This window comes from Phyllostomus hastatus, unplaced genomic scaffold, assembly GCF_019186645.2.
Source record: "Phyllostomus hastatus isolate PE091 unplaced genomic scaffold, TTU_PhHast_1.1 phas_scaffold_182, whole genome shotgun sequence".
Classification (NCBI taxonomy): domain Eukaryota; kingdom Metazoa; phylum Chordata; class Mammalia; order Chiroptera; family Phyllostomidae; genus Phyllostomus; species Phyllostomus hastatus.
Window position 1 is genome coordinate 31,053,868 of NW_025334013.1, and position 27,492 is coordinate 31,081,359.

A 27,492-nucleotide genomic window follows, 5' to 3' on the forward strand; every position below is an offset into this window, starting at 1 on the left:
TCCCATGCACTGAAAGATTGTGGGTTCGATTCCCAGTCAGGGCACGCACCTAGGCTGCAGGTTTGGTTCCTGGATCGGGTGCGTACAGGAGGTAACCTATCAATGTTTCTGCACATGGATGTTTCTCTCTCTCTCTCTTCTTCTCTCTCTGGAATCAATTTTTTTAAAAAGTGACCAGGAAATCTTACATTGAAATAATTGGTACCGTCAAAAACAGCAATGTCTCAGCTCAGTCAGTAATTTTATCTGTAACTCTCATCTCCATTAGTACTGAATCTCAAGATAGGTACATTAAGAATTTTATTGAAATAAAAGGTTAGCCCTGGCTGGCGTAACTCAGTGGACTGAGCGCGGGCTGGGAACCAAAGTGTCCCAGGTTCGATTTCCAGCCAGGGTACATTCCTGGGTTGCAGGCCAGAACCCCCAGCAACCGCACATTGATGTTTCTCTCTATCTCTCTATCTCTCTTTCTCCCTCCCTTTCCTCTCTAAAAATAAATAAATAAAATCTTTAAAAAATATATAAAATAAAATAAAAGGTAGAAATATGGAAACACTACTGTCTACCCACAAAACCAAAAGTATATATCTTGGCATACAGTAATCATTCAATAAATGTCTACTATTGAACTGAAAAATAAAAACACCATTACATTTCACACAGAAAAAGCAACCAGACAATTAATTGACTAATCTGATATGCAACAAAAATAATTACCTTCTATATACTTTAAAAGCCTCTGAGGAGGTAATAAAGGGAATCGAATTGGGTCTAGCACTTCCACCACATATTTTTTTCTCTTTCCTAGATCTTTGAGAATCCACTGCATTGCAGCTAAGAAGACTTGGTATTCATCCTCAATGCTAAGCTCTTCACTTCTCAAAATTTTGATCAGCTGATCTTTTGTAAGTGCCAGGAACTCTTCCCCACTCTGAACCTCCAAGAAATGGACATGAATGTAGTTTTCTGTGAATTCCAAAAGATCGTGGCAGGCAATTTGCTCAGAGAACTGAAAGATCCCAATGCAGTTCAGTGGATCAATTTGTCCTTTCAGAAATTCACAGCAAAGATTAACAACTTCAGTCAATTGTAGCATGTCTGCTGCAACAATCAACTCCTGAACATTATTCACACTTATGTTCACTATGCCTAGGGAAACAAGAAGACAAAATAACCAGTACAGTAAAATAAACACAAACATTAGGCTTATATTTTTAAAAAATTATATTTTATTCCACTGATTGCTAAGTAAAAATCAACAAAGGATTTATAGAAAGGGCACAAAACTTAAATAATAATGATAACCTAACATTTATGGAATGCTTACAATGAACCAGACACTGCATTAATTGCTTTCTACATTAATTTAACCCTGAATACAACCCTATATAATAGGGGTTTTTTTCTTTCTTATTTTTGTATTAAGAAAACAGAATCAGAAAGTTTAAGTAACTTGTCTCCAAGTCACATGGTTAAGTGAGTTGAGGGTAGGGATTGACACCAAAGTCTGTGCTTTTAACATTGGGCTATATGAATCTACTAAACATTTACTTAGGCACTGGAGAAGGTAAGACAGAGGCTCTATCTTCGATTATGATAAAGTGCCATACAAATGTTAATTTTAATATTAGTTATAACCAAGAGTCTATAACATATGAGAAATTATTAATACTTCACATTTAAGTAACTATATATACCACTTTCCAGATGGCTTCACTTTCATATATTTACATAATGACTTTGGAACAACATCAGTCAATTATACTTAGAAGGGAAAAAAAAAGCCACTGTAATTCTCCTTCCTTATAAGGATAAACTGTCTATTCAATTTTGTACTTTCCCTTTATCCCTTTAATTCTCATTTATTTCACTAAACTATTTCCCTAAAATCTTTACTCCCAATTAGAATTATAAAGTCTGTTGGGGTGAGGCTTGCCCCTTTTGTATTTCCAATGACTAGCCCATACTAGGTGCTCAAGAAACTTGTTTTGAATAAATGAGTGGCCAAAAAAATTATGGCGAGAGGAAGGATATGGCTTATTGAATGTAAACAGGGGGTTTTCCAAAAGTATAAGAAGTGAAATCCACCACAGGAGTAAAAGTAGTAGCTTCAAGGAAAACTAAGATAAGACTTACTTGAATAAAATGAGAACTCACCACAAACTTCGAGAAGATAAGATCGTGGATTGTGAACTAAGGGGGGTGAATGACTGCTACTGGATAAAGCTGTTACTTCAGAGTAATAAAAAAAATGCCCTCCAATTTAATAAGGTTTTATAGATTACAAAGTGCACTTTTACATTTCCAAGTATTAAAATTTATCTCATTTAACCTTCACAGGAATTATAAAGTGCTACTTTACAATTCCCCACTTTACAATAAGGAAAATGAGGCTCTCACAAACTCATTTCTATTTTGTAAATACATTATCTGCATTACCTAGAAAACTCTGTAAAGGCAGAAGCCACGACTGTCTTATTTACTTCATATCCCTAGTACCTACCTCAAAAAGTATTCATAAATATCTGTTGAAAGAATCAATGAATAAGTGACTAAAGCTAAATGAAATGCCTTGTACCACACAGCTAATTAGTGGCAGAGCTAGATCATAAACAAAGGTCATTTGATTCTAAATGAAGTGCATAAAAATCTAAGGTAAGAAATATCTGTTAACACCTATTAGAATTGTGAATGGTTAATAAAGAATGCATAGAGCCCTGGCTGGTGTGGCTCAATGGATTGAGCGCTGGCCTGTGAACCAAAGGGTCATTGGTTTGATTCCCAGCCAGGGCACATGCCTAGGTTGCCTTGCTAGATCCACAGAGTAGGGGGCACATGAGAGGCAACCACACAATGATGTTTCTCTTCCTCTCTTTCTCCCTCCCTTCCCGCTCCAAATAAAGAAAAAAAAAAGCAAAGACAAGTCCAAAGGAGAATCAACAAAATAACAGATTTTGCTGCCTCCACATCTCCCCAAAAGGAAACGTTATTACAGTGAAATCAAAGAACATGTTTCTTTTTTAAAACTAATTGTATCAAAGACTACAAAGTTTCCTGACCAATAAATACCCCAAATTCATTTTCTTTTCATATTTACTAACAGAACCTAGATTTTGGGTGGCAATTGTGCACAGCTGAAAATTACATTTCTTAGCCTCCACTTGCAGACAGAAGTTAATTTTTTGAATGAGTTTGGCCAACAAGATATAGGTAGCAATTACTGGGCAGGGTTACCAGAAAAACTTTAAAAAAGGATAGATTCAGCTGGCAGACTCTTTTGCTTTTCCCTCCTTCCATTGGCTGGAGTTCAGTGAGCATGACATTAGAGGCTGTAAGCTATAGGTGGTGGAGTAAAATGTCAGAAGAATAATGGGACACCAATGACATCATGAAGCCACCAAATTCCAATATCAGCCTTGGAATTACTATGAATTAATTTTTGTGGAAAAAGTAAGTTTCTATCTTATTAAGTCACTTTTATCTTTTACTAACAAACACTGTTCTTAACTGTTATACCAATTTTAGCCTTAAATGTCAATATTGTACAATGTTATTTCCCTGTACATATGCTCAGTAGCTTTCACTTCTCTGGGTTTTACCATTTTTTACTTCTTTGGTTCAAGTGCTAATCACTAGCAATATGACAATGATGCCATGAATATTCTTTCACTATATATCTCTTCTTGTTACTATCAGACAACAGAGGCAGGATAGATGACAGCTTGTGGTATTCTGTTTTTACGTAGTTTAACACTAATTCCTTTGGATTAATGTGTTAATTTCTACTTTGCAAATATGAGAAGCAGGGGTATTTATGAAGCAGTTTTCAGCTCACACAAGTCATATAGAAAAGTGAGATCAAGAACCTCTCATGAGCCCTGACTGGTGTGGCTCAGTGGATTGAGTGCCAGCCTGTGAACCCAAAGGTCACCAGCTTAATTCCTTGTCAGGGAACGTGCCTGGGTTGAGGGCCAGGTCTCCAGCTGGGGTCAGGCGAGGGGCAACAGGCTGAAGTATCTCTCATAAACATCAATGTTTCTCTTCCTCTCTTTTTCCCTCCCTTCCCTCCTTTCGAAAAATAAATAAAATCTTTAAAAACAAAAAAAAGAAACACTTTTTCAGGCCACATAATTATCTCCTTAAAGGAGAGCATAGTATATTCTCAAAACTAGACCAAACATCTTTGTTTTCAAACTTTTTTTTCCTGATTGTAATACATATTCACTACAGAAAAAACTTCAAGGCAAAAAAAATAAAAATTAATATTAAAATCATACATTTTATAATAAACATATACTATTAACACTTTACTATATTTCTTTTTTTTTTATGGTCCTAAATTGTTTATTAGGTAAGAATTTTACAAACATGACACATATTAGCAGGAACAGTGGAACTGGAGAGTATTGTGCCTTCTCCAAGCCGCAGGGCAAGAACCATCAATAGTGTGGTGGAACTTGTGGCCTTTTCCAAGGCCATGGCCCTCGCATCTCCCTGTGCTTGAGGGCTGGTTTGGTGATCCATTGGGTGTCAGAATTCCTTCTGATAGCCTTGTGGAATGGATCAATGAGGATAACCTCAAAGAATTTGTACATGGAATCTTCACCAACCCAGTAAGAATTCAGGACTCTCAGAGCCCCACAGTGGCACCCAGCTCGCTCCTCAGCAACAGATTAAAGACTTTGGGCAAACTTCAGTTGGTTAACACCATCATGGACAGGCTTCCCATAGGTCATACCCTTAGGAATAGGGCATTTGTGGCCACCATGGCACACACAAATCTGATATATGACATAACCTCGTTTGGCCTTGTATCCCAGCTTATACGCTTTATTGGGCCTGGTCGGGTGGGGGGCCCTGTGGAGTTCAGAGAGCTGGCAGTACTGTCAGCAGTGCACCCTGAGAAGGAAGCACTGGAAGCCGAAATAATTTTAGGACTGTATAAATGTAACTGTTCCTTAACTGTTAAGGAGTTGAAATTACATTCCACCCTTTGAAGGCAATTGGGAGGCTGATGTGTCCCCCGGTGAAAATGAGTTTGACACCCCTGGCTTACCTTATGGCTGCGGCCAGGTGGAAAGAAAGAACTTTTCTCCCTATTCTATTTCTTTCAAATCTTTTTTCCATGTATATTTATCTATGTTACATATCATATGAGGCATATTTTATACATAGTTTGTGTGAATTTTCTATATCATTAACAAAAACATATAAAAATATTTTAAAGATAAAAGTTTTGATTAAAATAATACATCTTGATTATAAACATTTTGAGAGAAAAAAACAAAAAAAGGAGAAATAAGAATCTTTCATATTCCATCACCTAGGAGGTAAATATCAACCCTGGTCTTTTTTCCTGTGCACAAACACACACAAATGACCCTGACTGGTATGGCTTAGTAGGTTGGGTGTCATCCTGCAAACTGAGGGGTTGCCAGTTCAATTCCCCATGAGGGCACATACTTGGGTTGCAGGCCAGGCCCCATGTTGGAAGCATGCAGAAGGCAACCAACTGATGTGAAAGAAAAGGAGAAAAACATCAAAATCATTTATTTTTAGAGAGAGGGGAAGGAAGGGAGAAAGAAACATCATCAGTTGCCTCCCATACCCCTAATTGGGGGCCTGGCCCACAACCTAGGCATGTGCTTTGATGGGGAATCAAACCATCAATCTTTCCGTTTGTGGGACAACGCCCAACCAACTAAGCCATACCAGTCATGCCCACACACAAATGCTTTTTTTAAGACAAAACTGAGGTGGTATTTATATCCATATTTTCTTCATTTAATATATTGCAAACATTCTTCCATGATAGTACACATTTAAATCATTTGTGAGATCTAAAAAATATTCCATTTTATATATATATATGTATCATGATTTTTTTAACTATATAATCTATTGAGGGACAATTAGCTTGTATTCAATTACATACTATTATAAATAATGTTACTATAAATATCCTGGTACTTAAATGCTTGCCTGTATCACTAATTAGCTCCTTAGGATTCCTAGAAAAGGAATACAGTGTCAAAGGATATGAACTTTCAAAGATTCATAATAACATATTGTCAAATTATGTTCCATATACATTAGATCAATTTATGTTTCCATAGCAGTACATGAGTGATTTCATCATTCTCCACTTAAAGCTAAAGGTTCACGTAACATACCTGTGTAAATGAAATCTAGAAGTATTTGAAATATTCCAGCTTCAATTCCTAAAATCTGTACAACATCTTTTGAAGACTCTTTCATTCCTCCAGTGAACAAAGCTGCAAAGTAAGGACTACTGGCAGCCAGAATCAGCCGATGAACTTTGAAAGTTTCCTTCCCAACTTGTAGCTGCACATCACAGAAATGCTGTCCATTTCTCATTTTATTGATCTGGGCCAAGATGAGTTGGGCATGTTTATCTGAGGAAAAAGAACTATCACCAGCCTTGGGACAGCCCTCATTAGCCATCATGATGATTAATTAATTTAAAGGACTGCTGCCCATAATCTGGTCCTGCCCTGAAAAACAAACAGAAAGAGACCAAACAACATATTTTTTTGTTTAACATGTCTTCTACTCATATACATACAAAACACTCCCCATCCTCAAGGGTCTTACTAAATCTACTTAGGGACATAAAACACACATGAAACAAATAACGACTCAGCTGTGTGGTACCATTCCTAGGGTTTCAGAGAATGGAATAAGTAATGGAGTCTAAAATAATTAGAGGATACTTTACAAAAGACCTGAACTGGATACTGAAAGATAAAAACTATAAGGAGGGCATTAGCCTTTCTGGGTACAGTAAAGAAAATACGGAAAGATACAAAGACAGAAAGAAGTATTTGTACACTGCAATAGGAAAGCAAGCACACATTGCAGCCAGAATGAACTTTCAAAATGCAACTATAATCAGGGCAACTGTCTGCTTAGCATCCTTCAATTTGTACACTTCCCTTAGTACACAAACACCTTCAAATCTCACCTCTGTCTACCTATCCAGTCCTATCTCCTATACTCCTCTTTGAACTTAATACTCCAACGCCTAACAATTTGCAGTTCTCTAACGTGATTCTTTCATGGCATCCTTCCTCACTATTTCCTTCTGGATCTTTGTTATAATTCAAGACTGTTCAAACATAATTTCCTTCAAGAACTCATCCCTGTTCCTTTCTCCTCTGGGTTAGGTGTCCACTCTAAGCTTACCCATTCTACAGCCTATACCACACTCTATCTTGTCAGACACTCTATCACTCTACTCCTTACTCTTTCTTTGATAGTTCCTTGAAAGACAGCCCCTTAAATGCAGGGACTATCTTTCATAGATATAGCACAAGAATCTAACATATATTAGGTTTTCAAATGTTTGTAAAATGAATGAGTACAATGAAAAATAATAGCTTGGGTTGTTTCTGTTTAACTCTGATAGCTTTTCCACACATTATGCCAGTTGGAATTCTCACAATAATTAATTGGTTGGAAGAAAGGATATTGTTATTCAAAATGAGAGAGAAGGAAATAAGCTCAGCTTCCCAAGGACAGTGTTAGTGGAATGAGAATCAAAGACATAATGCAAGTTACAGTGTTAGTGGAATGAGAATCAAAGACATAATGCAAGTTACTTTTCGAATAAAGAAACCACGTGATTCTTTATTCAAGGAATATGAGGTGAGGAGATTAAGCACAGGGGAAATTTAAGATGACTAAGGTTTTGTAATGTAAGCGTCAAGGAGAATTGGTAATAAGGCTGACAGGAATCGTGTGGGCTGATGTTAGAAAAATGTGGGTAAGTTTATTGCATCCACACTTACCAAAGTAAAAATAACTAAGCTGATTATCATGACTACCTAGGAATTAATTTGAGAAATTTGAGAAGTTACAAGGTGGCTGCTAAAAGTTCACATCAGTATCTACAGAATGTCAATACAGTAGACTTAACTGGCACTTAAATCTCTATATAGTAATTTGACCTGCAGATATTATTAAACATGACCAGACTATCAGCCTTTATTCTGTTCCAGATTTCTTCCTGTCAGCAGATTTTGTACTTCGGTGGTCTAATTACAAGCTATCTTCAGGGCATCAGGCACAGTCACTGGGCTAAAATGCTACCTCCTTCTACTAAAGAGTTCACTGAGTATCTGTTCACTGGGGTAGCAGCGACGGCAGAAATTGTAATTTATTACCACTTCTTAGTACCGATACTCCTGGCTGGTGTGGCTCTGTGGATTGAGTTGCTGGCCTGGGAGCCAAAGTGTCACCCACTGGATTGCCAGTCAGGGCACATGCCTGGGTTGCAGTCTGGGTCCCTGGTTGGGGGTGCGCAACAGGCAACCACACACTGATGTTTCTCTCCTCTTGCTCCTTCCCTTCCCCTTTCTCTAAAAATAAATAAATAAAATCTTAAAAAAAAAAAAACTACTGATACTATTCCACTGCCATAGTAGCATACTTCACCCCAAAAGGCACAAGTGGTGTGACTGGATTTCCACAGGAAAGATCAGAACTCCGAGACATTGCACAGGGATGTAAGAGACCAGCATCAAGAGACTCAAACTTGAAAGACAGATTAGAGCAGCCCAGAAGAAGTAAAAAAAAAAAGACCTACGTTTGGTGGCCTTGTAGACCACGAAAGTTCCTTCAGCGGAGTGTCAGAAAGAATCCCAAGACCGGCAAGCGTCAAAACAAAGAAAGCCACGAGGCTCTTTGTGCTTGATTTGAGCGCTAGACCTGGGGAGTTCCCTTCAGCTGCGGAGACACTGCAGGCGGATAAACGTCCGGACACTGTCTGGGGCTGGGAAGGCCTCTCAGACGGGACTGGGATAGCAGACTGGCCGGGGCTGGGCCTTCGGACTGCCCGGTGGAGGCGGGGAGCGGAGCGAACCGGACGAAGTTCCGGTTTTCGTGACAAAAACACATCGACTAGCAGAGGTATGCCCGAGCGGCGGGAGGGAACGGTTCCAGAGGCTCCTTTTCCTCTTCCTCAGAGGTTCCGAGAGCCGGAGAGAGCCCTAGAGGAAATTCCCAACCCCTTCAAAAACGCACCCTGAACTCAGGCCCTCCTTACCCGCCGCTTCCCCTTCCCGCCCGCTCAGGCTCTGCGTGCACACTCGCGACCGGCACCGGCACAGAAGGGGCGGGGGAAACCTGGCTTGGACGACGAGGTGGGGGTGACCGGGCAGTGCGCGGTCGATCCAAGGGTGGAGGCCAGGCGAGGCGAGGCCTGGTGGAGGGTGCCTGTCGCGCTTCGCCCGCCCTGCACGGGTCTGCGCAGGCGCGGTGCTCTTCCGCTCGCTGGTAGCGACGTCCCCGCCGCTTGCGCGGCCGCCACTCCAGGCTAGTGCTTGATTCCCTCTGAGAACCGTTCAGCTGCAAGCAAGACGTCCTTCCTGTGGGTCTGCCGGGCTCGTCCTTTCCATTCCACGGACGCTCTCTCCATTTTTGTGGCATCCAAGGGAGCCTACGAACCTCAGTGCCAAGGAAAGACAGAGGAGAACATCCGGCAAGGCGCTAATTTTTTAACTTAATTTTTTTTATTGAAATAAAATGGACGTGTAACACAATTAGTTTCAGGTGTACAATGTAATGATATGATATTTATAGTTTCTCTCCATTCTTTACTAGATCCTGGCACTGTGAATGTATGTCTACTTGAGGGAAGGGAAAGCTCGAAATGTTCAGTTCTTTTCACTGTAGAACCTCATATGTCACATTAGTGGCTTTCAGACTTGTTGACCCCAGCCCAGAGTGAACAAAAACATTCTACATCAAACCCAATAATACCACGTATGTGTGTATGTAAATGAGTATACCTGAAACAAAAAGCGTCACAAAACTTTTTTAAATTTTATTTTTCAATTACTTATATTCAATATTATTTTGTATTTCAGGTGTATAGTGTAGTGGTTAGACAATCATGTACTTTAACAAAGTGGCCCCTGGGTGATATTCAGTAACCCACCTGGCATCGTACATAGCTGTAAACCATTATTGACAATATTAACAAAATTTTATACTTACTACCAGCAATACATTAAGTTTCTATTTCATCTTTTTGGTTGCATTATTAAAAATGCTAAAAATGGACCCATTATCAGGAAAATTTATCAAAGACTTGGAAGTGAGTGAAAGAGATTGCTGGGTGCCCCTTCAGTGTAAGTCTGGGCATTGTCTAGCAGAAGCTAGAAGGATTTGAATCCATAGGGACCTCTGACTTTTCGTTGACTAAGTTATTTTACAAGAAAATTGATATTTAAAATAATTGTTGTCCACTCTGTAGAAAAGATGCCCCCAAAACACTACATTATTGGCCTATGGTATATTAAATCATTTTTGCCTCTTTTAGCAAATTCATTTGAACATGTCTGATTTTTAGCAAATTTGTACAATATTCCTATAACATTTTCCAGCTCCCTCATTAGTTAGTTAATAAGATAAATGTTTTTGACATGTGTTTATATACTTATTTAAAAGATTTAAATTTTTTAAATTTATTTACTTTTAGAGAGAGGGGAGGGAAGGAGAAAGCAAGAGAGAGAAATATGAATGTGTGATTGTCTCTCATGTGGTCCCCACTGGAGACCTGGCCTGCAACCCAGGCATGTGCCCTGACTGGGAATCAAACTGGAGACCTTTTGGTTCTCAGGCCAATGCTCAGTCCACTGAGCTACACCAGCCAAGGTAACTTCTATATGTTGATTTTATAGACAACAACTTTGCTTAATTTAACACCCTTACTAATTTAAAAAAGTTGTAGGTTTTTTTTTATTTTTCTGTGTAAATGAATATATCAACTACACATATGATAGTTTTGTCTTTTTCTTTCCAAACTTATATCTTATATTTCATTTTCTTTTGTTTTACTTGGCTGGCTAAGATTTCCAGTATAAGGCTGATTGCAGAAGCAGTATAATGTAGGAATTAATGCATTGAATTTTGAGCCAAATGCCTAAGTCCAAAACCTGGCTCTGCCACTCTGAGATCTTGAGCAAGCTGTTTAACTTTTCTTATAACTCATATTTTTTAAACTAAGCTATGTCTAATTATGTCACATTATTTAATTGCTGTAGGATTAAATCTGTTAATGTATGTAAAACACTTCTAGGAGTGTCCAACCTTCTGGTGTCTCTGGGCCAGTCTAGAAGAAGAGTTGTCTTGGACCACACATTAAATATATTGTGACATGTAATCACACACAAAAAAATCTCATAATGAGATGTGGGGGGCCCACAGTGTCCCCCCACCACCACCATGAGAATAAGTCTGCTTGGGGGGGAAAGTTGGCCAATCTCTCAAAGGAGAAGGACCAGGAACCTATTCCTCAATGAGCTTTTGTTGAGTTTAATTTGCATAGGAATACAGGGTATATACATAAATCTCATCAATCATTGTCAGGCAGAAATGATTAAATAATAGATAACATCCAAAGAACTCTGAGGGCTTATTCTGAGTCAGATAGCTAACTGTGGTCAGATAGTTAAAGAGCCATAAAACTTTGGGGAACAAACTCACTTCATGCTTGGATCCTTATCATTTAAATTGAGGGTATTAGTAAAGTAGGTTTCATAGGATTTTATGCATTCTTTCTTAGGCCTGATTGCTCCAGGGAACCTGCCCTTTCCAGAACACCTACCTTCGCACCTACCTCCAGCATTGTTTCAGGCTTAAGGCATTGTTTTAGGCTTAAGTCAATCAAAGGAAGTAAGGCAGCCAAGAGATTAGGAGACTTCTGGCAGACAGAATGAGGACTCAGGCTATGTCAAAGCCGAAGGATGAGGGTCCATCACCCCCTTTTTCTATAGCCCCTCCAAGTCCTTCCCTGAGGGCCCCTTCATGACCATACCTGTCTTAGGTCGTACCTCCTTTGAGTAATCTTACCCGTCATTGGCTAACCAGTCATCCACCCTGAGCCAAGCAGGGTGAAGTGAAAGGGGGCAGAGGTTATCTTCCTTCTACAAGGAAGATAAGCTTTGTCTCCTTAATAGCTTATGGTCTCAAGGTCTTTTTATTCAGCCTTAGCCATGAGGGATTACAACTTCTGAAACCAGGCAGGGAGCTTCCAATAATGTTTTAAGTAAATTTATGATTTTGGTTTGGGCTCATTCATAGTCATCCTGAGCTGCATGCAACCCTTAGGCTGCAGGTTGGACAACACTGCAGGTACCTGGTAACTATTAGCACTTTAAAATCAATAAAACAAAAATAGTAATATCAAATATCCATCTACATTTTGATTTTAAAGAACTGACTTTAGCTTTGTTGATTTTTCAATTACATCTTTGTTTCCTTCTTCATTACTTTCTGCTATAATATATATTATTTCCTTACTTTAGCTATTATTGAATTTGTTTCTCTTTTTTCAGTTTCTTAAGTTTTTGGTTGCTTAGTTCCTGACTTCTCAGTCTTCCTTCTTTTAAAATATAGGTTTAAGGCTATAAATTTACCTTGTAAGTATTGCTTATAATGTAAACATGAATGGTACCCCTGGGAATTAGACAAACAAAATAGCCCTGTAGGTTATAGTTGGCGGTAGAGATACAATTGACTGGAAAAAAATAATTAAATTGCCTGGACAGTAGGGGTTAAAAGCTCAAGCTTTGGAATCAGAATACCTGAGTTAAACATTCAGACTGTTTCTTACTAGCTGTGTGTCTTTTGTTTAGTTACCTGTGCTTTAATTTCTTCATTGGTGGAATGGAATAAATATCTGCTTTTTGGTGGTTTATAAGCATTGAATGAGTTAATGCATATAAAGTATCTATACCATTTTCAGGGATAAACATCAACTATTTTTTTCTTATTTGTTTTGTCTTCATTGATTGAAATTACATGACCATAAATTTATAGTGGCATTAATCTACCCAACTGAATGATTTTTCTTCAACAGTGCTTTGCTGACACAACCACTGGCCTGCAGTGACCATGGAACGCTGCGGATGGCTTGTTGAAACACGAGAAAAACATACACAGAGACAACCAGATCCTGTGGGGAAATAGGGATGGAACGGCTACTCTCTCTAGTGGATAGTGCCTGGGCCACCCTCCCTAGGGGAGAGAGCCTCGTTCTCCCACCCGAGCAGGCTTTTATTGGGTTCCTTTACACAGGAATTCAGGTAAAGCTCATTAATCATTGCCAGGAAGTAAGGATCAACAATAATTAACAAAGAACTCTGAGGGCCTATTTTGAGTCAGGGTCAGATAGCTAAAGAGCTATAAAACTTTGAGGAACAAACTTACTTCTTCCTTGGACTCTCATCAGTTAATTGAGAGCATTTTAAACAAAGCCGGTTTCACAGGATTTTACATATTCTTTCTTAGGCCTGGTCACCTGGGGAACCTGCCCTTTCCAGCACAGGGCTGCACCACCCTCTGTCATTGTTTCAGGCTTAGGTGGAGCAAGTGAAATAAGGCAGCCAAGAGATTAGGAGATTTTCTTGCAGACAATGAGGACTCAGGTTTTATCAAAGCTGAGGGGCAGGGGTCCTTCACCCCTTTTTGCTGTAGCCCCCAAAGTCCTTCCTTGGGGGCCTCCCACATGACTGTGCCTGTCTTAGGTCATTCCCCCCGTGGGGAATCTTACCCATCATTGGCTAACTGACCAAGCATTGGGGACCAGGCAGAGTGAAGTAAAAGGAGCAGAAGCGGTGCTCCTGCCAGGGAGATAGGTCATTCCGTCCAAGGTCATTCTGTCAGCCTTAGCCTTAGTGGGGGTTACAGCTTCTGATACCAGGCAAGGAGGTTCCCAACACTTTGCAACCTGCCTGAATACAGAAAAAATAAACATTTGGATTGACCCAGAGCTCCAGAATTAAGGTTTGGCTATGTGAGTACCACAAAAAGAAAGAGGGTCAAAGACCTTGAGGGTTTTGTAAGATAGTGGTGGAACCGTCTAAAAGAGTTACTCTCAAAAGTCCCAGAGAACTTGTTCAGTGGAACATGCCATCCTGCTCAAAGCCCCAGATAAGTCTGTGGCTGAGGTCTACTCTTTGCTAAGATTCTTCTTTTGCCAACTTTTCTTTCTATTTTTACTGAGATGAACTGAGGAAGGAATAGAAAGGAGACATGATGGTGAACTTTATTCATTTATTCAACTAATACTTAATGAGTATTAACAATGTGCCACATTGGTCATGCACTTTAGATCATGGTGATTAGGTAGTGGACAAAGCAAAATTCCTGCTCTTGTAGGTTTACATTCTAGTTGGGGAAGCAGAAAATGAACAAATGAATAGATTTGTGTCAGAGGATGATAGTGTTATGAAGAATAATAAAGAAGGATAAGGGACTAGAACAGGGGTATTGAACTCATTTTCACCAGGGGGCCACATCAGCCTTGCGGTTGCCTTCAAAGGGCCGAATATAATTTTAAGACTGTATAAATATAACTACTCCTTAAGTAGGAGCAAGAAGCTCGGTGCTGCCACAGGTTAGTAACAAGGTGCTGGGCTGGATAAAACAAGGTGGAGGGCCAGATTTGGCCAATGAGCCTTGTGTTTGCCACCTGTGGACTAGAGAGTGACGTACTGGGGAAAGGAGTATTGTTCGAGACAACAGTGTCAGCAAAAGCCTAAGAAAACATTTGACCAGAGGCCTGAATGGAGAGAGGCAGCCATGTAGAGAATTCTAGACAGATAGAAAAGTAAATGCAAAGGTCTTATCCTGAGCATATACTTAGGATGTTTAAGGAACAGCAAGGAATACATCATTACTGAAGAGACAATAGCAAGGGGAAGGAGGTCAGGATATTAAGGCATACAGGTAGCTAGAAGCAGTATCATGTAGTGTCTTGTATACGTAAGAGAGGCTTTGGCTTTTCTTTGGAGTGAAATAGCTATTCTTTTGTATGTGTTTTGTTGTTTTCATTTGTTTTGGTGTTTTGAACAACAAATGGTGGTTACACATTTCTGCATATAAAAACCCAGTCAAGTTGTCTGAAATCACAGTCTTTTGAGTCCTTAAATAATAATTACATGTTCTCTACAGATCTGATTGTTGAGCAGTCAGATGGTGGAGGTTCTCTAGGGCCAGTTCTTCTATCTAGCCTAAGCATTCTTTTCCCATGTCCAGATCTCTCACCTTTTCCTCAGATGTTAGTTGTAAAATTCAGTCTTATGTCCTTTGTGTCTCCAGGTAACCCTGAGCAACCATGACAGTCAGATTTGGGGAGTAACTGAGCAAGCAAGTTGCAAGGCTAGGTGGATATGGTCATTGTGAGACATGGAATTGTAGTCGTCTTAAGTGGTGGCCTGTTCCAGGATATAACCTTGGAAGTAGATGGTGGAGAAGAAATAGGCACGAGTTACCTACTGTTGATAAATGCTTAAAACTAACATAAAGTTTTTAGAAGTCAAGTTTATTGAGGTATAATTTATATACAGTAAAATTCACCCTTTTTGAATGTACAGTTCTGAGTATTGACAAAGGTATTGTGTTTGTTCAGGTTATCCTTAAAGCAGATGGCCAATATCAAATCAAACATTCAAGGATTTTTTTTAGGGCAACACTTGTAATAGAAATGAAGAGGGAACCAGGAAAGACTGCGATCACAATGCAAGCCTGATCCAAGTGAAACAGAGAAGGAAAAAATGTTGAGAGTGTCTTTGATTGTTAGGAAGTCTAGGAAAGAACAGCAGGCAAGGCCTTTGGGAGTCTGAGCTCAAGTTGATCTTCTTAGGACTTTTCAGTTTGCACCCGCCTTAGTATCCTTGCTGTGTCCGTTCATTGTCTGGGAATAGCCCATTGAAATGTAGCATTGGTTCAAATGTGGTGACAGATTTCTAGGCCCAGCAGTTAGGGCCCTTGGTCAACTATGCTCCCTGTAGTTGAAAGTCTACAAGGCACATTCATATGACCATTCCAAGTTAAAGTCATTTAGCCTACCACAATCAAGACATAAATTATTCCGCCCTGGCTGGTGTGGCTCAGTGGATTGAGCGAGGGCTGCGAACCAAAGCATCGCAGGTTCGATTCCCAGTCAGGGTACGTGCCTGGGTTGCAGGCCATGACCCCCAGCAACTGCACATTGATGTTTCTCTCTCTCTCTCTATCTCCCTCCCTTCCCTCTCTAAAAATAATGAAATAAAATCTTAAAAAAAAGACATAAATTATTCCCATCAATCCATAAACTAACATACCATATTTTGCTGTGTATACTGTGCACCCACATTTTTGGGCCAAACTTTCAGGAAAAAAAGTTTTTCCCCTAAATGTTTTATTTATTTATTTTTAGAGAGAGAGTAAAGGGAGGAGAAGAAGAAGGAGAGAAACATCAATGTGTGGTTGCCTCTCGTACACCTTCTACTGGGGACCTGGCCTGCAACCCAGGGCTGTTCCCTGACTGGAAATCAAACTGGTGACCCTTTGGTTCTCAGGCCAGCGCTCAATCCACTGAGCAACACCAGTCAGTGTATTTTGTTTTAATTTTTAAATTCAGTTATTTACTTATCTATATTTAGAAAAAAATCAATTATTGTATTCCAGGGTTTTATTTTGTATACGGATATTATTGCTTTCTAGAGTTACACTTCTAACTCATAAGTATAAATAAAAGAATTAAAAACCTTTATGTAAATAGGGAATTAGTACTACCCCTGTATAATGTGCATCCTTATTCTTCACTACAAAATTTGAGCAAAAAAGTGTGCATTATACACTGCAAAATACGGTAAATTTTGAGGACTTGTTTTCATTTATTTTCTAACTGCAAGTATTTTCATTATCTCTAAAGTCCTCTGCAAATTGCTTGGTAAACTTCTGGGACCAATTATCAGTTAATCTCAACAGTTTCTATTAATAACTGAATTCATCATGCCTAAGAGATGGCTTTTCACTCCCAGTGGGCACTTCAAGGATCATAATCTTTGTAATATATAGTCCCTTTAGATATGGATAGCCTTTTAGAGCCTCACATCAGTAAGTCATTGTCCTTCAAAGGGATGGAAACCTTCCAGGTTTCTCTGGATGAGGTAGCTAATGCCAATTGTTAAGAGAAGTGCAGGTCTGAGTCATTATCAGCCAACACACACAGTAGCTGTGAGATGGTTGTACCAGCCTAGTAGAGAAGATCTACACAGGGCAGCAACATTACATGCTGTGCCCAATATCATATTCAACTTTCATAAAGCTCTATCAATTCTATTATCTTGATATTGCTGATTATTCTGATTACCACTGAGTAGTTCCCATTCTCTTTCATAATTTCTTGCCTAAAAGACTGCAAGTCATCATCATCTCTTACCTAGATTATCATAATAGCATCCTAACCAGTTCTGTGTTTTAGATCTTGTCCACTCCAATTCATTTTCTACACAGCAAGTAAAATGATCCATATAAAACATAAGATGCCCTTTCATGATAAAAACACAAAAAAGCTAGGAATAGAAGGGAACTCCTCCTATAGATTCCATTCTGATAAAGCCCTCAGCTAACATCTTAGTAGTGAAAGACTGAATACTTTCCCCCAAAAGTAAGGGACAAGATGAAGATGTCTGCTCTTACAACTTCTGTAGAACATTACACTGGAGGTTTAGCCAGAGAAATTAAGAAAGAAGAAAAAATAAAAGGCAACCAGGTTGAAAAGAAAGAAGTAAAACATTGTCTGTTTGTAGATGACATGATCTTGTGTAGAAAATTCTACACAATCCATGTACAAAAAACAGATTAGAATAATTGAATTTAGCAAGGTTGCAGATACTAGGTCAGTATACAAAAGTCAATTGTATTCCATACTCTACAAATGAACAACCTGAAAATAAAATTAAGAAAGCAATTCCATTTATAATAGCATGAAAATATAAAATACTTAGGAATAAATTTAACGAAAGTATAAGAGTTATAATGGAAAACTACAAAATGTTCATATAAGAATGTTCAAACCTGTAGAAAGTTTTTATAAGAATTTATTTGGGCCCTGACAGGTGTGGCTGAGTGGGTTGAATGCTGGCCTGTGAACCAAAGGGTCGCTGGTTCAATTCCCAGTCAGGGAACATGTGTGGGTTGCGGGCGAGGTCCCCAGTGGGGGGGTCTTGAGAGGCAACCACACATTGATGTTTTTCTCCCTTTCTTTCTCCCTTCCTAACCCTCTCTAAAAAAGTAAATACAATCTTAAAAAAAAAGAATTTATTTGAGTGAAACTGACAGCAATGTGAGGAAACAATATCTCATATATTCCAGATAATGATAGTTTTGCAGTTTCTTTTATACATTTGGAATTAAGGAGGGATTGTAAGGAAGATTACATGTCTTACATAAGGAGTATTGCTATCTTAACAATATTTTAAATTTTTTGATCCATGAACACAGAATTTCTTTTCATTTGTTTAGCTCTCCTTCAATTTCTTTCAACCATGTAGATGAAAAGGTACTGTAATAAATCTAACTGAAAGTAACCCTAGAGGGTGATCAGATTACAAATTCCTGACTGGGGAGGTCATGGTGGGTAGTCCCTTCTCAGACCTACAACTTCCCTACGAAAAGGTTATCTTTGCCTTAAGCAGGCCCTGTCTGTTGTTCTTGTGTATCTAGGGTAACACATCTTTGAAATGCCAGAGCAATCCTCTTTTTAGACCACTAGGAGGCATAACTACCCTCAAGGGAGTATTTAAGATCTTGCTTCCTGGCATTGTTGTCAGTTTTGGCTCAAATAAACTTTTTTTTTAAACAGGATTTTATTTATTTATTTTTAGAGAGAGGGAAAGGGAGGAAGAAATAGAGAGAGAGAAACATCAATCAGTTGCTTCTCAGATGGCCCCAAGCAGGGACCTGGCCTGCAACCCCAGTAGGTGCCCTGACACTTAATCAAACCAGTAAACTTTGGAGTTGGGTGATGATGCTCAACCCACTGAGCCACACCAGTCAGGGCTCAAATAAACTCTTATAAAAATTTTCTACAGGTTTTGACATTTTCTTATATAGACAGATCAAAAACATAAGTATAAGAGCTCAAACTATAACACGTTAGAAGAAAACATAAGCATAAATTTTCAGTACTTTGGTTTAGGATGGCTTCTTAGATACAACACCAAAAGCACAAGTGACAAAAGAAAAAAAAATAAATTAGACTTCAACAAAACTAAAAACTTTTGTGCTTCAAGGGACACCATTGAGAAAGTGAAAAGACAACTAAATAATGGGAGAAAATTTGTGCAAACCACATATCTGATAAGGGACATATCTAGAATATGTAAAGAATGCTTCCAACTCACCCTCCCCCCACCCACAAATAACCAATTTAAAAATGGACAAAGGACCCTGGCTGGTATAGCTCAGTGGGCTGCGCATGGGCTGTGAACCAAAGGGTTGCCAGTTCAATTCCCAGTCAGAGCACATGCCTAGGTTGCCTTGCTAGATCCACAGAGTAGGGGGCAGTGTGAGAGGCAACCACACATTGATGTTTCTCTCTCTCTTTCTCCCTCCCTTCCCCTCTCTCTAAAAATAAATAAAGAAAATCTTTTAAAAAGATGGGCAAAGATTAACAATCATAAATCATGTTGATATATCCTTGATATAAGGTGAAGAGAATGGCACTTTACCTCTGTGATCTTTCTCCCCAAATCCACATCTCCAGTCTAATTATGAAAAACACATCAGACAAATTTCAATAAAGGAGCATCCTACAAAATACCTTACCAGTATGCCTCAAAACTCTCATGGTTATCAAAAACAAGGAAAGTCTAAGCAACTGTCAAAGCCTAAGAAAACATGACAACTAAATGTAATATGATATTTCGGATGCTATCCCAGGACAGAAAAAAAAAAGAATTAAGTAAAAATTAAGAAACTATGAAAAAAATATAGAATTTAGTTAACAGCCCTGGCTGGCATAGCTCAGTGGACTGAGCGCGGGCTGCGAACCAAAGTGTCGCAGGTTCGATTCCCAGTCAGGGCATATGCCTGGGTTGCAGGCCGCGGCCCCCAGCAACCGCACATTGATGTTTCTCTCTCTCTCTCTCTCTCTCTCTCTCTCTCTCTCTCTCCCTCCCTCCCTTCCCTCTCTAAAAATAAATAAATAAAATCTTAAAAAAAAAAAGATTTCTCACCGATTAAAAAAAAAAGAATTTAGCTAACAATGTATCAATATTAGCTCATTATTTATTAAAAATGTACCATACTAATGTAAAATGTTAATAATAGGGGAATCTGAGTGTGGGGTATATGAGAACTCTGTTCTGTCTTCTACATTTGTTCTAAAAATATAGTCTTTTTACATTTATTTTATTAATCCTCACCTGAGGATATATATATATATATATATATATAAATATAAATATAAATATAAATATATTTATTTATTTATTTAATTTTATTTTAGAGAGAGAGGATGGGAGAGAGAGAAGAAGCAATAGAGAGACTGAGAGACATATTGATGCAAGAGAGAAACATTGATTGGTTGCCTTCCAAATGCACCCCAAGTGGGAATTAAACCTGCAACCTAGGTATATGCCCTGACTGGTAATTGAACCCGTAAACTTCTGGTATACAGGACAATGCTCCAACCAACTGAGCCACCTAGCTGGGGCTATAGTCTTTTTTTTTTAAGATTTTATTTATTTATTTTCAAAGAGGGAAGGGAGGGAGAAAGAGAGAGAGAGAGAGAGAGAGAGAGAGAGAGAGAGAGAGAAATCAATGTGCGGTTGCTGGGGGTCATGGCCTGCAACCCAGGCATGTACCCTGACTGGGAATCGAACCTGCGACACTTTGGTTCGCAGCCCGCGCTCAAGACACTGAACTACGCCAGCCAGGTCTTATAGTCTTTTTTTTTAATGAGCAAAGGATTTGATTTTACATCCCCCAAAGAAGATACATGAATAACTAATAAGTACATGAAAAGATGCTCAACATCATTAGTCATCAGAGAAAGGCAAATCAAAACTACAAGAAGACCCCTGGCTGGAGTGGATCAGTGGATTGAGTGCTGGCCTGAGAATCAAAGGGTCATTGGTTCGATTCCCATCCAGGGAACATGCCTGGGTTGCGGGTCTGGTCCCCGGTAGGGGGTGCATGAGAGGCAACCAGAGGGAGAGGCACTGATGGTTCTCTCCCTCTCTTTCTCTCTCCCTTCTCTTTTCTCTAAAAATAAATAAACAAATTAAAAAAAAAACTACAAGAAGACACTATTTTAAACCCACTGAACTGGCTAAAATTACATATATACAGACAATAGCAAATGTTGGTGAGGATGTAAAGACATTGAACCCCTCATTCATTGCTGGTGGAATTGTAAAATAGGGCAGCTATTGAGGGAAAAGTTTGGCAATTCCTGAAAAGTAACCATGGAGTTGCCATATGACCTAACAATTCTACTCCCAGTTATATACTCAAGAGAGGTGAAAATATGTGACCACAGAAATGGCTATAGCAGTGTTACTTAAGCACCCAACAAGTGGAAACAACCCAATGGCCGTCAGTTGATGAATGGATAAACAAAATGTGTTACAGCCATACAATGGAATATGATTTGGCAATAAAAGAAAATGAAGTATTGATATGTGCTACAGTATAGATGGACCTTGCAAATATTTTGCTAAGACAAAGAAGCCAGTCACAAAAGACCGCATAGTGTATCATTCCATTTATATGAAATATCTACAATCAGCAAATCTGTAGAGTTGGAAATTAGATTTGTGATTACTAGGAGCTAAGGGGAGTTAATGAGAAGGGTGTGACTGGTAATGGGTACAGCATTTCTGTTGAGGATAATAAAAATGCTCTAAAATTAGATATGGTGCCCTGGCTGGTATGGTTGGTGGAGTGTTGTCCTATAACCAAGGGGTTGCAGGTTCGATTCCTGATCAGGGTACATATCTGGGTGGCAGGTTCTGTCCCTGGTTCTGACACTGGCGATTCCCAGTCCAGGCACATACAGAAGGCAGCCAGTGATGCTTCTCTCACATAATGTTTCTCTGTCTCCCTTCCTCCCTCTCTTCCCCTCTCTCTGTAAAAGCAATGAAGAAAATGTCCTCGGATGGAGATAAAAAAATTAGATAATGGTGATTGTTGCATAACTATGTAAATACGTGAAAAACCATTAAATTATATATTACAAAAGGGTAGATTTGATGATATGTGAATTATATCTCAATAAAGCTCTCCTACAAAAAAAGGATTATATTATTCCTGTGCTCAGAACTCTCCAGTGGTCCATTTCACTTAAAAAGTTAAGTCTTCAATTGTCCAAAAGACCCTACAGGATCTGCTCTCTGTTTGATCTCATCTATGGCTCTCTCTGCGTTCACTCTGCTTTAGTCTCTCTGGCTTGGTTGCTGTTCTTCATACCATAGGCACATTCCTGTTTGGGGGCTTGCATTTGCCTAGCTCATTCTTCTCCAATTTATCTTCCTGTCTCATCTCTTCAGATATTTTTCAAATTTTATCTTCTCAGAGAAGCCATCCTAACTTCCCTCCCTCTCCCAGAACTCTCTTTCCCAGTTCCATCTATACTTGTATCCATATCACTTATATATAGTTGACATACTGTAAATATTTCTTATGTGCTTATTGACTGCCTTCCTGCATCCAAATGTAAACTCTATGGAAGCAGATATTTTTCTCTCTTTTGTCAGTCCTGTATTTTCAGTACCTAGAACACTGGCTAGCAGATGGAAGATGCTCAATAAATATTTATTAGATGAATGAATGAATAACATTTTACTCTTTTGCCTCATGTTTATCCCTACTCAATCCATCTTCTACCTGCAGGTCAGAGTGATCTTTTTACATGTAGGATTATATCAGACCGTGGCTTAAAATCCTTTAGTAGCTTCTTATTATGTTCAGGAAGAAGTATAATGAAGTATTCAAGAGTACAAGCCAGCTTCAGAGTGCCAAGGTCCAAATCTACTATAATACTTATTGGTAATGTGCCTTTGTACAATTTATTTAACCTTATTGGTAAAACAGGAATAATTAGAGTGCCTACATCTTAGAGTTATAGTAATTAAATAATTTTACACATGTAATATTGCCTAGATAATAGCCAAATCCATCACTTTTTAAAAGTTTACAAACTGTTAATTTAAAGAATTCTTTTTTATCATTCACTTACCACCAATGATCCTTCTTCTGTAAAGAAACTTCCCACCTCATCTCTTTGGTTACCCTAAAGTATATTTTAAATGTTAAACATCCAGGATTGATGCTTATTGTCATTTATCAGTTTTCAGAGTGATGGTTCAGGGCTCTGACAACCTTAAAGGTGAACAAAAGAGTACCTTTTAGCGTCATTATGAAATCATAGACCATCTTGACCTTTTTTGTCCCAAGCCTGGAATCAGCCATTTCTCCATGGAGCTCTAGATACTTTTTAATTTTAAAGATCTAATTGGCTTTATTCAACGATTCATGAATCGGTCATCATCCCATCAAGTAAATAGGTGCTACCAAATGAAAAATGGTCTTTAGAGATCACAATCTGGACACCAGAGGGAGCTAATTGCTACTGGGTTCGAGCATATATAATTTTTAAAAAAGATTTTGAGTTAGTATACAGTTAGGTTAATATCACTGTTTTCCTTGGAAGGTTATGTTAAAGACTAGAGAATGGGCCCTGGCTGGTGTGGCTCAGTGGATTGAGTGCTGGCCTGCAAACCAAAAGGTCGTTGGTTCAATTCCCAGTCAGGGCACATACCTGGGTTGCAGGCTGATCGATGTATCTCTCACATATCAATGTTTCTCTCAATCTCTTTCTCCCTCATTTCTCCTCTTTCTAATATAAATAAATATTAATAAATATAAATATATATTTTTAAAAGACTAGAGAATGGAAACTTTCTAATTAAGCAATCTTCTTTACAATGAAATAGGCTAAATTTATTAATCAGAAGCTCACTATTATTTTGTCTTTCCCTCCCTCCCCCTTCCTTCCTTCCTTCCTTTTCCTTCCTCCCTCCCTCCCTCCCTTCCTTTCCTTCTTTTTTCTTTTTCCCCTTAGAAATAATAGTTTGGGTTGGAAATAAGGAGTAGAGAAGAAAGATGATTTTATTAAAGAGCCAGGTTTTAGGTTTGAACAGAAAATTTGCTGTAGAATTGTCCGAGGCATAGACAAAACAGAATTTTTCATAATACTCAAAAAATGTAACACTGAAATGCAGAGGAGATAGAAAACAATGCAGTGGTTCTGTAAATGCAGTGGTTATGGAAGGAAAGAAAGATTGTTACCAAATAGCAATTGGAGTCCTGCTGCCCACTGCCACCATTTAGGCCACAGGTAGCAAATACAAGGCCCTCAGGCTGAATCCAGCCATCCACTTTGTTTTATCCGGCATGGCACCTTGTTTATACCTGGCGGCAGTGCCGATCTCTTGCTTAATGGTTAAGGAGTAGTTACATTTATACAGTTCTAAAATTACATTCAGCCCTTTGAAGGCAACCTTGAGGCTAATGTGGCCCCCGGTTAAAATGAGTTTGACACCCCTGATCTAGGCAAAATTCCAGAGGCAAAGGTTTGGTGATAAAGGAAAGGAATCTTTTACTTTTTGTCTTTATTATATTTTTTCTATTACTATTTAGTCTCCTTATACACTCTTCCCCCCAGCAATCACCAAACTGTTGTCCATGAATCCTAAGGAAAGGAGTCTATTCAAAAGCTTCACAATTTTGAAATAACAGCTTTCCACATGAATTAGTCACTTAGGCCTATCAATTAAGGCTTAACTCTTTAACACCTGAATTCTCCTATCATTCCCCTGTTAGTTTTAATTATCTTATTTCTATAGGGTTAGCTTATAAACTAAAACAACATAAGATACAAAAGCTATAAAATTTTGGAAGACTGGCAGATTTCTGCCTCAGACACTGTTCCCTGTAGAACACCCAAAGAATAAACCTGCCACCCTCTGCCAGGCCAGCCTTATCCTAAGCTGTGCCAGGAGTTCCTTCCCATCCAAAATACTGTCCTTTGGGGAAATACAGGCAGCTGCAGCATGATCACCCAGGCACCCTCGAGGCTGAGAGCTGGAGCCAGCCTGAGAGCCTGAGAGCCTCCGAGAGCCTCCGAGAGCCTCTGAACCAGAGACCTAGCCCTGTATTTCAAATCTTCTAGCCCTCGATTCCATGCGCTCTGGAGGCATTCAGCTTTTCAACTAATACCATCCTAGACTGTTTACCACTGCTGCCTCCTACAGCCCCTCATGTTCCTCCCCAGTAATCTGATCAGATATCTCTGTGTTGGTGTCTGCAAATTATATAAAGGGCCTACTGCTTCTTTTTGGTGCTTTGCCCAGAAGTGCTTGATTATTCTGCAGTCAACTGTATTTACCTGTATTTTGCTATGTATAATGCACTCCTGTGTATAATGCACACCTCCGTTTTTGGCTCAAACTTTCAGGAAAAAAATCTTTCGTTTTAATTTAAAAAAATTTGTGAGCTTTTTCAAAAAATGATTTTATTTTCTTTTTAGAGAGGGGAATTGGGGAGAGAGAGAGAAACATCAATGTGTGGCTGCCTCTTGCATGCCCCGTAATGGGGACCTGGCCTGCAACCCATGCATGTGCCCTGACTGGAAATCGAACCAGTGACCCTTTGGTTCTCAGGCTGGTGTTCAGTCCACTGAGCCACACCAGCCAAGGCTCATTTTCATTTTTTAATTCAATTTTTTTACTTATTTATATTTAGAAACAAAACCAATGATCATATTCCAGGGTATTATTATTTTGCATACAGATACTGTTATTGCTTTCCAGAGTTACACTGTTAATGCATAAGCATAAATAAAAGAATTAAAAATCATATATATAGATATGGAATTAGTACTATCCATGCATGATGTGCATCCTTATTTTTCCCTCAGAAAACTGGGGAAAAAAGTGCTCATTATACATCGCAAAATACAGTACTAATTTGGCTTTCCAGTCAACAGAGAATCAAAGGGTAAGTAGCTTATTTACATACCAGAAGAGAACTGACCTCAAAGTTCAGGGTTCACCATTGTCCTTACTTCCCTCAAAACTAAACACCTGAAGTATGGTTGAGGACCAATTTGCCTGTAAAACATGTGTTGGTTTTGACCTTTATCTAATACTCATGACTTTATTTTGGTTAAGAGAAGTGAGGTGAATGCTGGCTGGACATCTTGTGATCTGGATTAAATTTCCTCTAGGGGTCAGTTTCAGGGCTTCCAGGAGTTGGGTTTAGCCAGAGAATCACACCTCAAACAGGATGTTTTTCCAACTGGGTCATTTTTCACAAAGTACTTTTCAAAGACAATTGCTTATTTCAGAGGCAGTACTTCTCAACCCTGGCTGCTCATTAGAATTACCTGAAGAGTTTTTAAAACAATACTATGCTTAACCCCCAGAGATGCTGATTAAATTATCTTAGGGTGGGGCACAGTCTTTTTATGTTCTAAACAGTTCCTAGGTGATTCCAATATGTAGCTAAGGATGAGAATCGCTGTTCTAGAATAAAAGACTTAAAGGCTTTGGGGTTTAAAAAATAAAAAGGTGGCTTTGATAATAGGGCATAAAAGGTATATATAAAGGACCGTATATTCCAAACTGATTGTATGTACCTCATCAGTAAAATATTTTGAATGTCTTCCAAACATATGTATATTTATTTTGTGTAAATTATATTAAAAAACTATAAAATTAAAAGATGATATAAATATGACAAATAATATTTCTAAAATAGTTTTTATTTTACTTTTAATGGTGTAAAGAACCCTTTTACTGCTTTCTATTGAGAGCAATGAGACAGACTGGGTTTTATTCTTCTTAAATATCTTGTAAAACAAGATATTTTGAAGATCCAGGTGTAGGTTTAATTTATTCCTATGTTTGATTTAATGGATATTATAGTTTAAAAATACAATTCAGAAAAAAGTTCCATGTATCCTTTCAGTCCTGACACTAAAAGATGCAAATAACTAACTGTATTAGCTACCTATTGCTATTAAGCCATAATAGCATGAACTCAGTGGCTTAAAAACAACACACATTTATTGTCTTGAAGCCTCAGAGAATCAGGAATCTGACGATGGCTTAGTTGGACCCTCTGCTTCAGGGTGTCCCAAAGTTATAATCAGCTATTCACCGAGGCTGCCATCTCATCTGAGACTTGACTGGATAAGAATTGGCTTCCAGGCTCATGTGGTTGTTGGCAGTCTTCAGTTTCTCACAGGCTACGGGTCGAGGACTTGTTTCTTGCTGGATGTCAACAGGAAACCACCCTCAGCTCCACACAGTGTCCTTCTCTGTGGTAGCTCACGACACGGCAGCTTTTTTTTTTTCTTCCAATCTAGAAAAAGAGAGACAGGTTCTACTAGTTAGAAAGTTAAAGATAGTTAAATCTTATGTAATGTAGTCACATGCAGATAATCACATACATGCAGTCGCCTTTGCTGTATTCTGCTGGTGAGAATCAAATCACAAGTCTCACACATTCAAAGTGTGAAGCAGGGATAATGGAGAACAAACACCCTGGAGCCTGTCTACCTCATTTCCTAACTATCTAAGTACATAAGTGAAGGAGGGAAAAGGGGAAGCTATTCTTCACGGT

At 38.8% G+C, this 27,492-nt stretch overlaps 1 protein-coding gene and 1 pseudogene across 3 annotated transcripts in view; both read right to left on the reverse strand.

The window, feature by feature from the left end:
* Window positions 1-9,412, reverse strand: part of LOC123832254 (intracisternal A particle-promoted polypeptide) — a 41,843-nt gene extending 32,431 nt beyond the window's left edge. For 2 of the 3 annotated variants that reach the window (XM_045859889.1, XM_045859887.1), the window contains exons 1-3: window positions 8,609-8,744; window positions 6,174-6,515; window positions 718-1,149 (exon numbers count right to left, since the gene is read on the reverse strand). In XM_045859889.1, the coding sequence (XP_045715845.1) occupies window positions 718-1,149; window positions 6,174-6,468 (727 nt within the window). In that variant the 5' untranslated portion in view covers window positions 6,469-6,515; window positions 8,609-8,744. Of the gene's footprint in view, window positions 1-717; window positions 1,150-6,173; window positions 6,516-8,608; window positions 8,745-9,067 lie in introns of those variants that run through there. The other variant, XM_045859888.1, reaches the window with a different exon arrangement.
* Window positions 4,379-5,486, reverse strand: LOC123831646 (annotated as a pseudogene).
* Window positions 9,413-27,492: the final 18,080 nt, after the last annotated feature.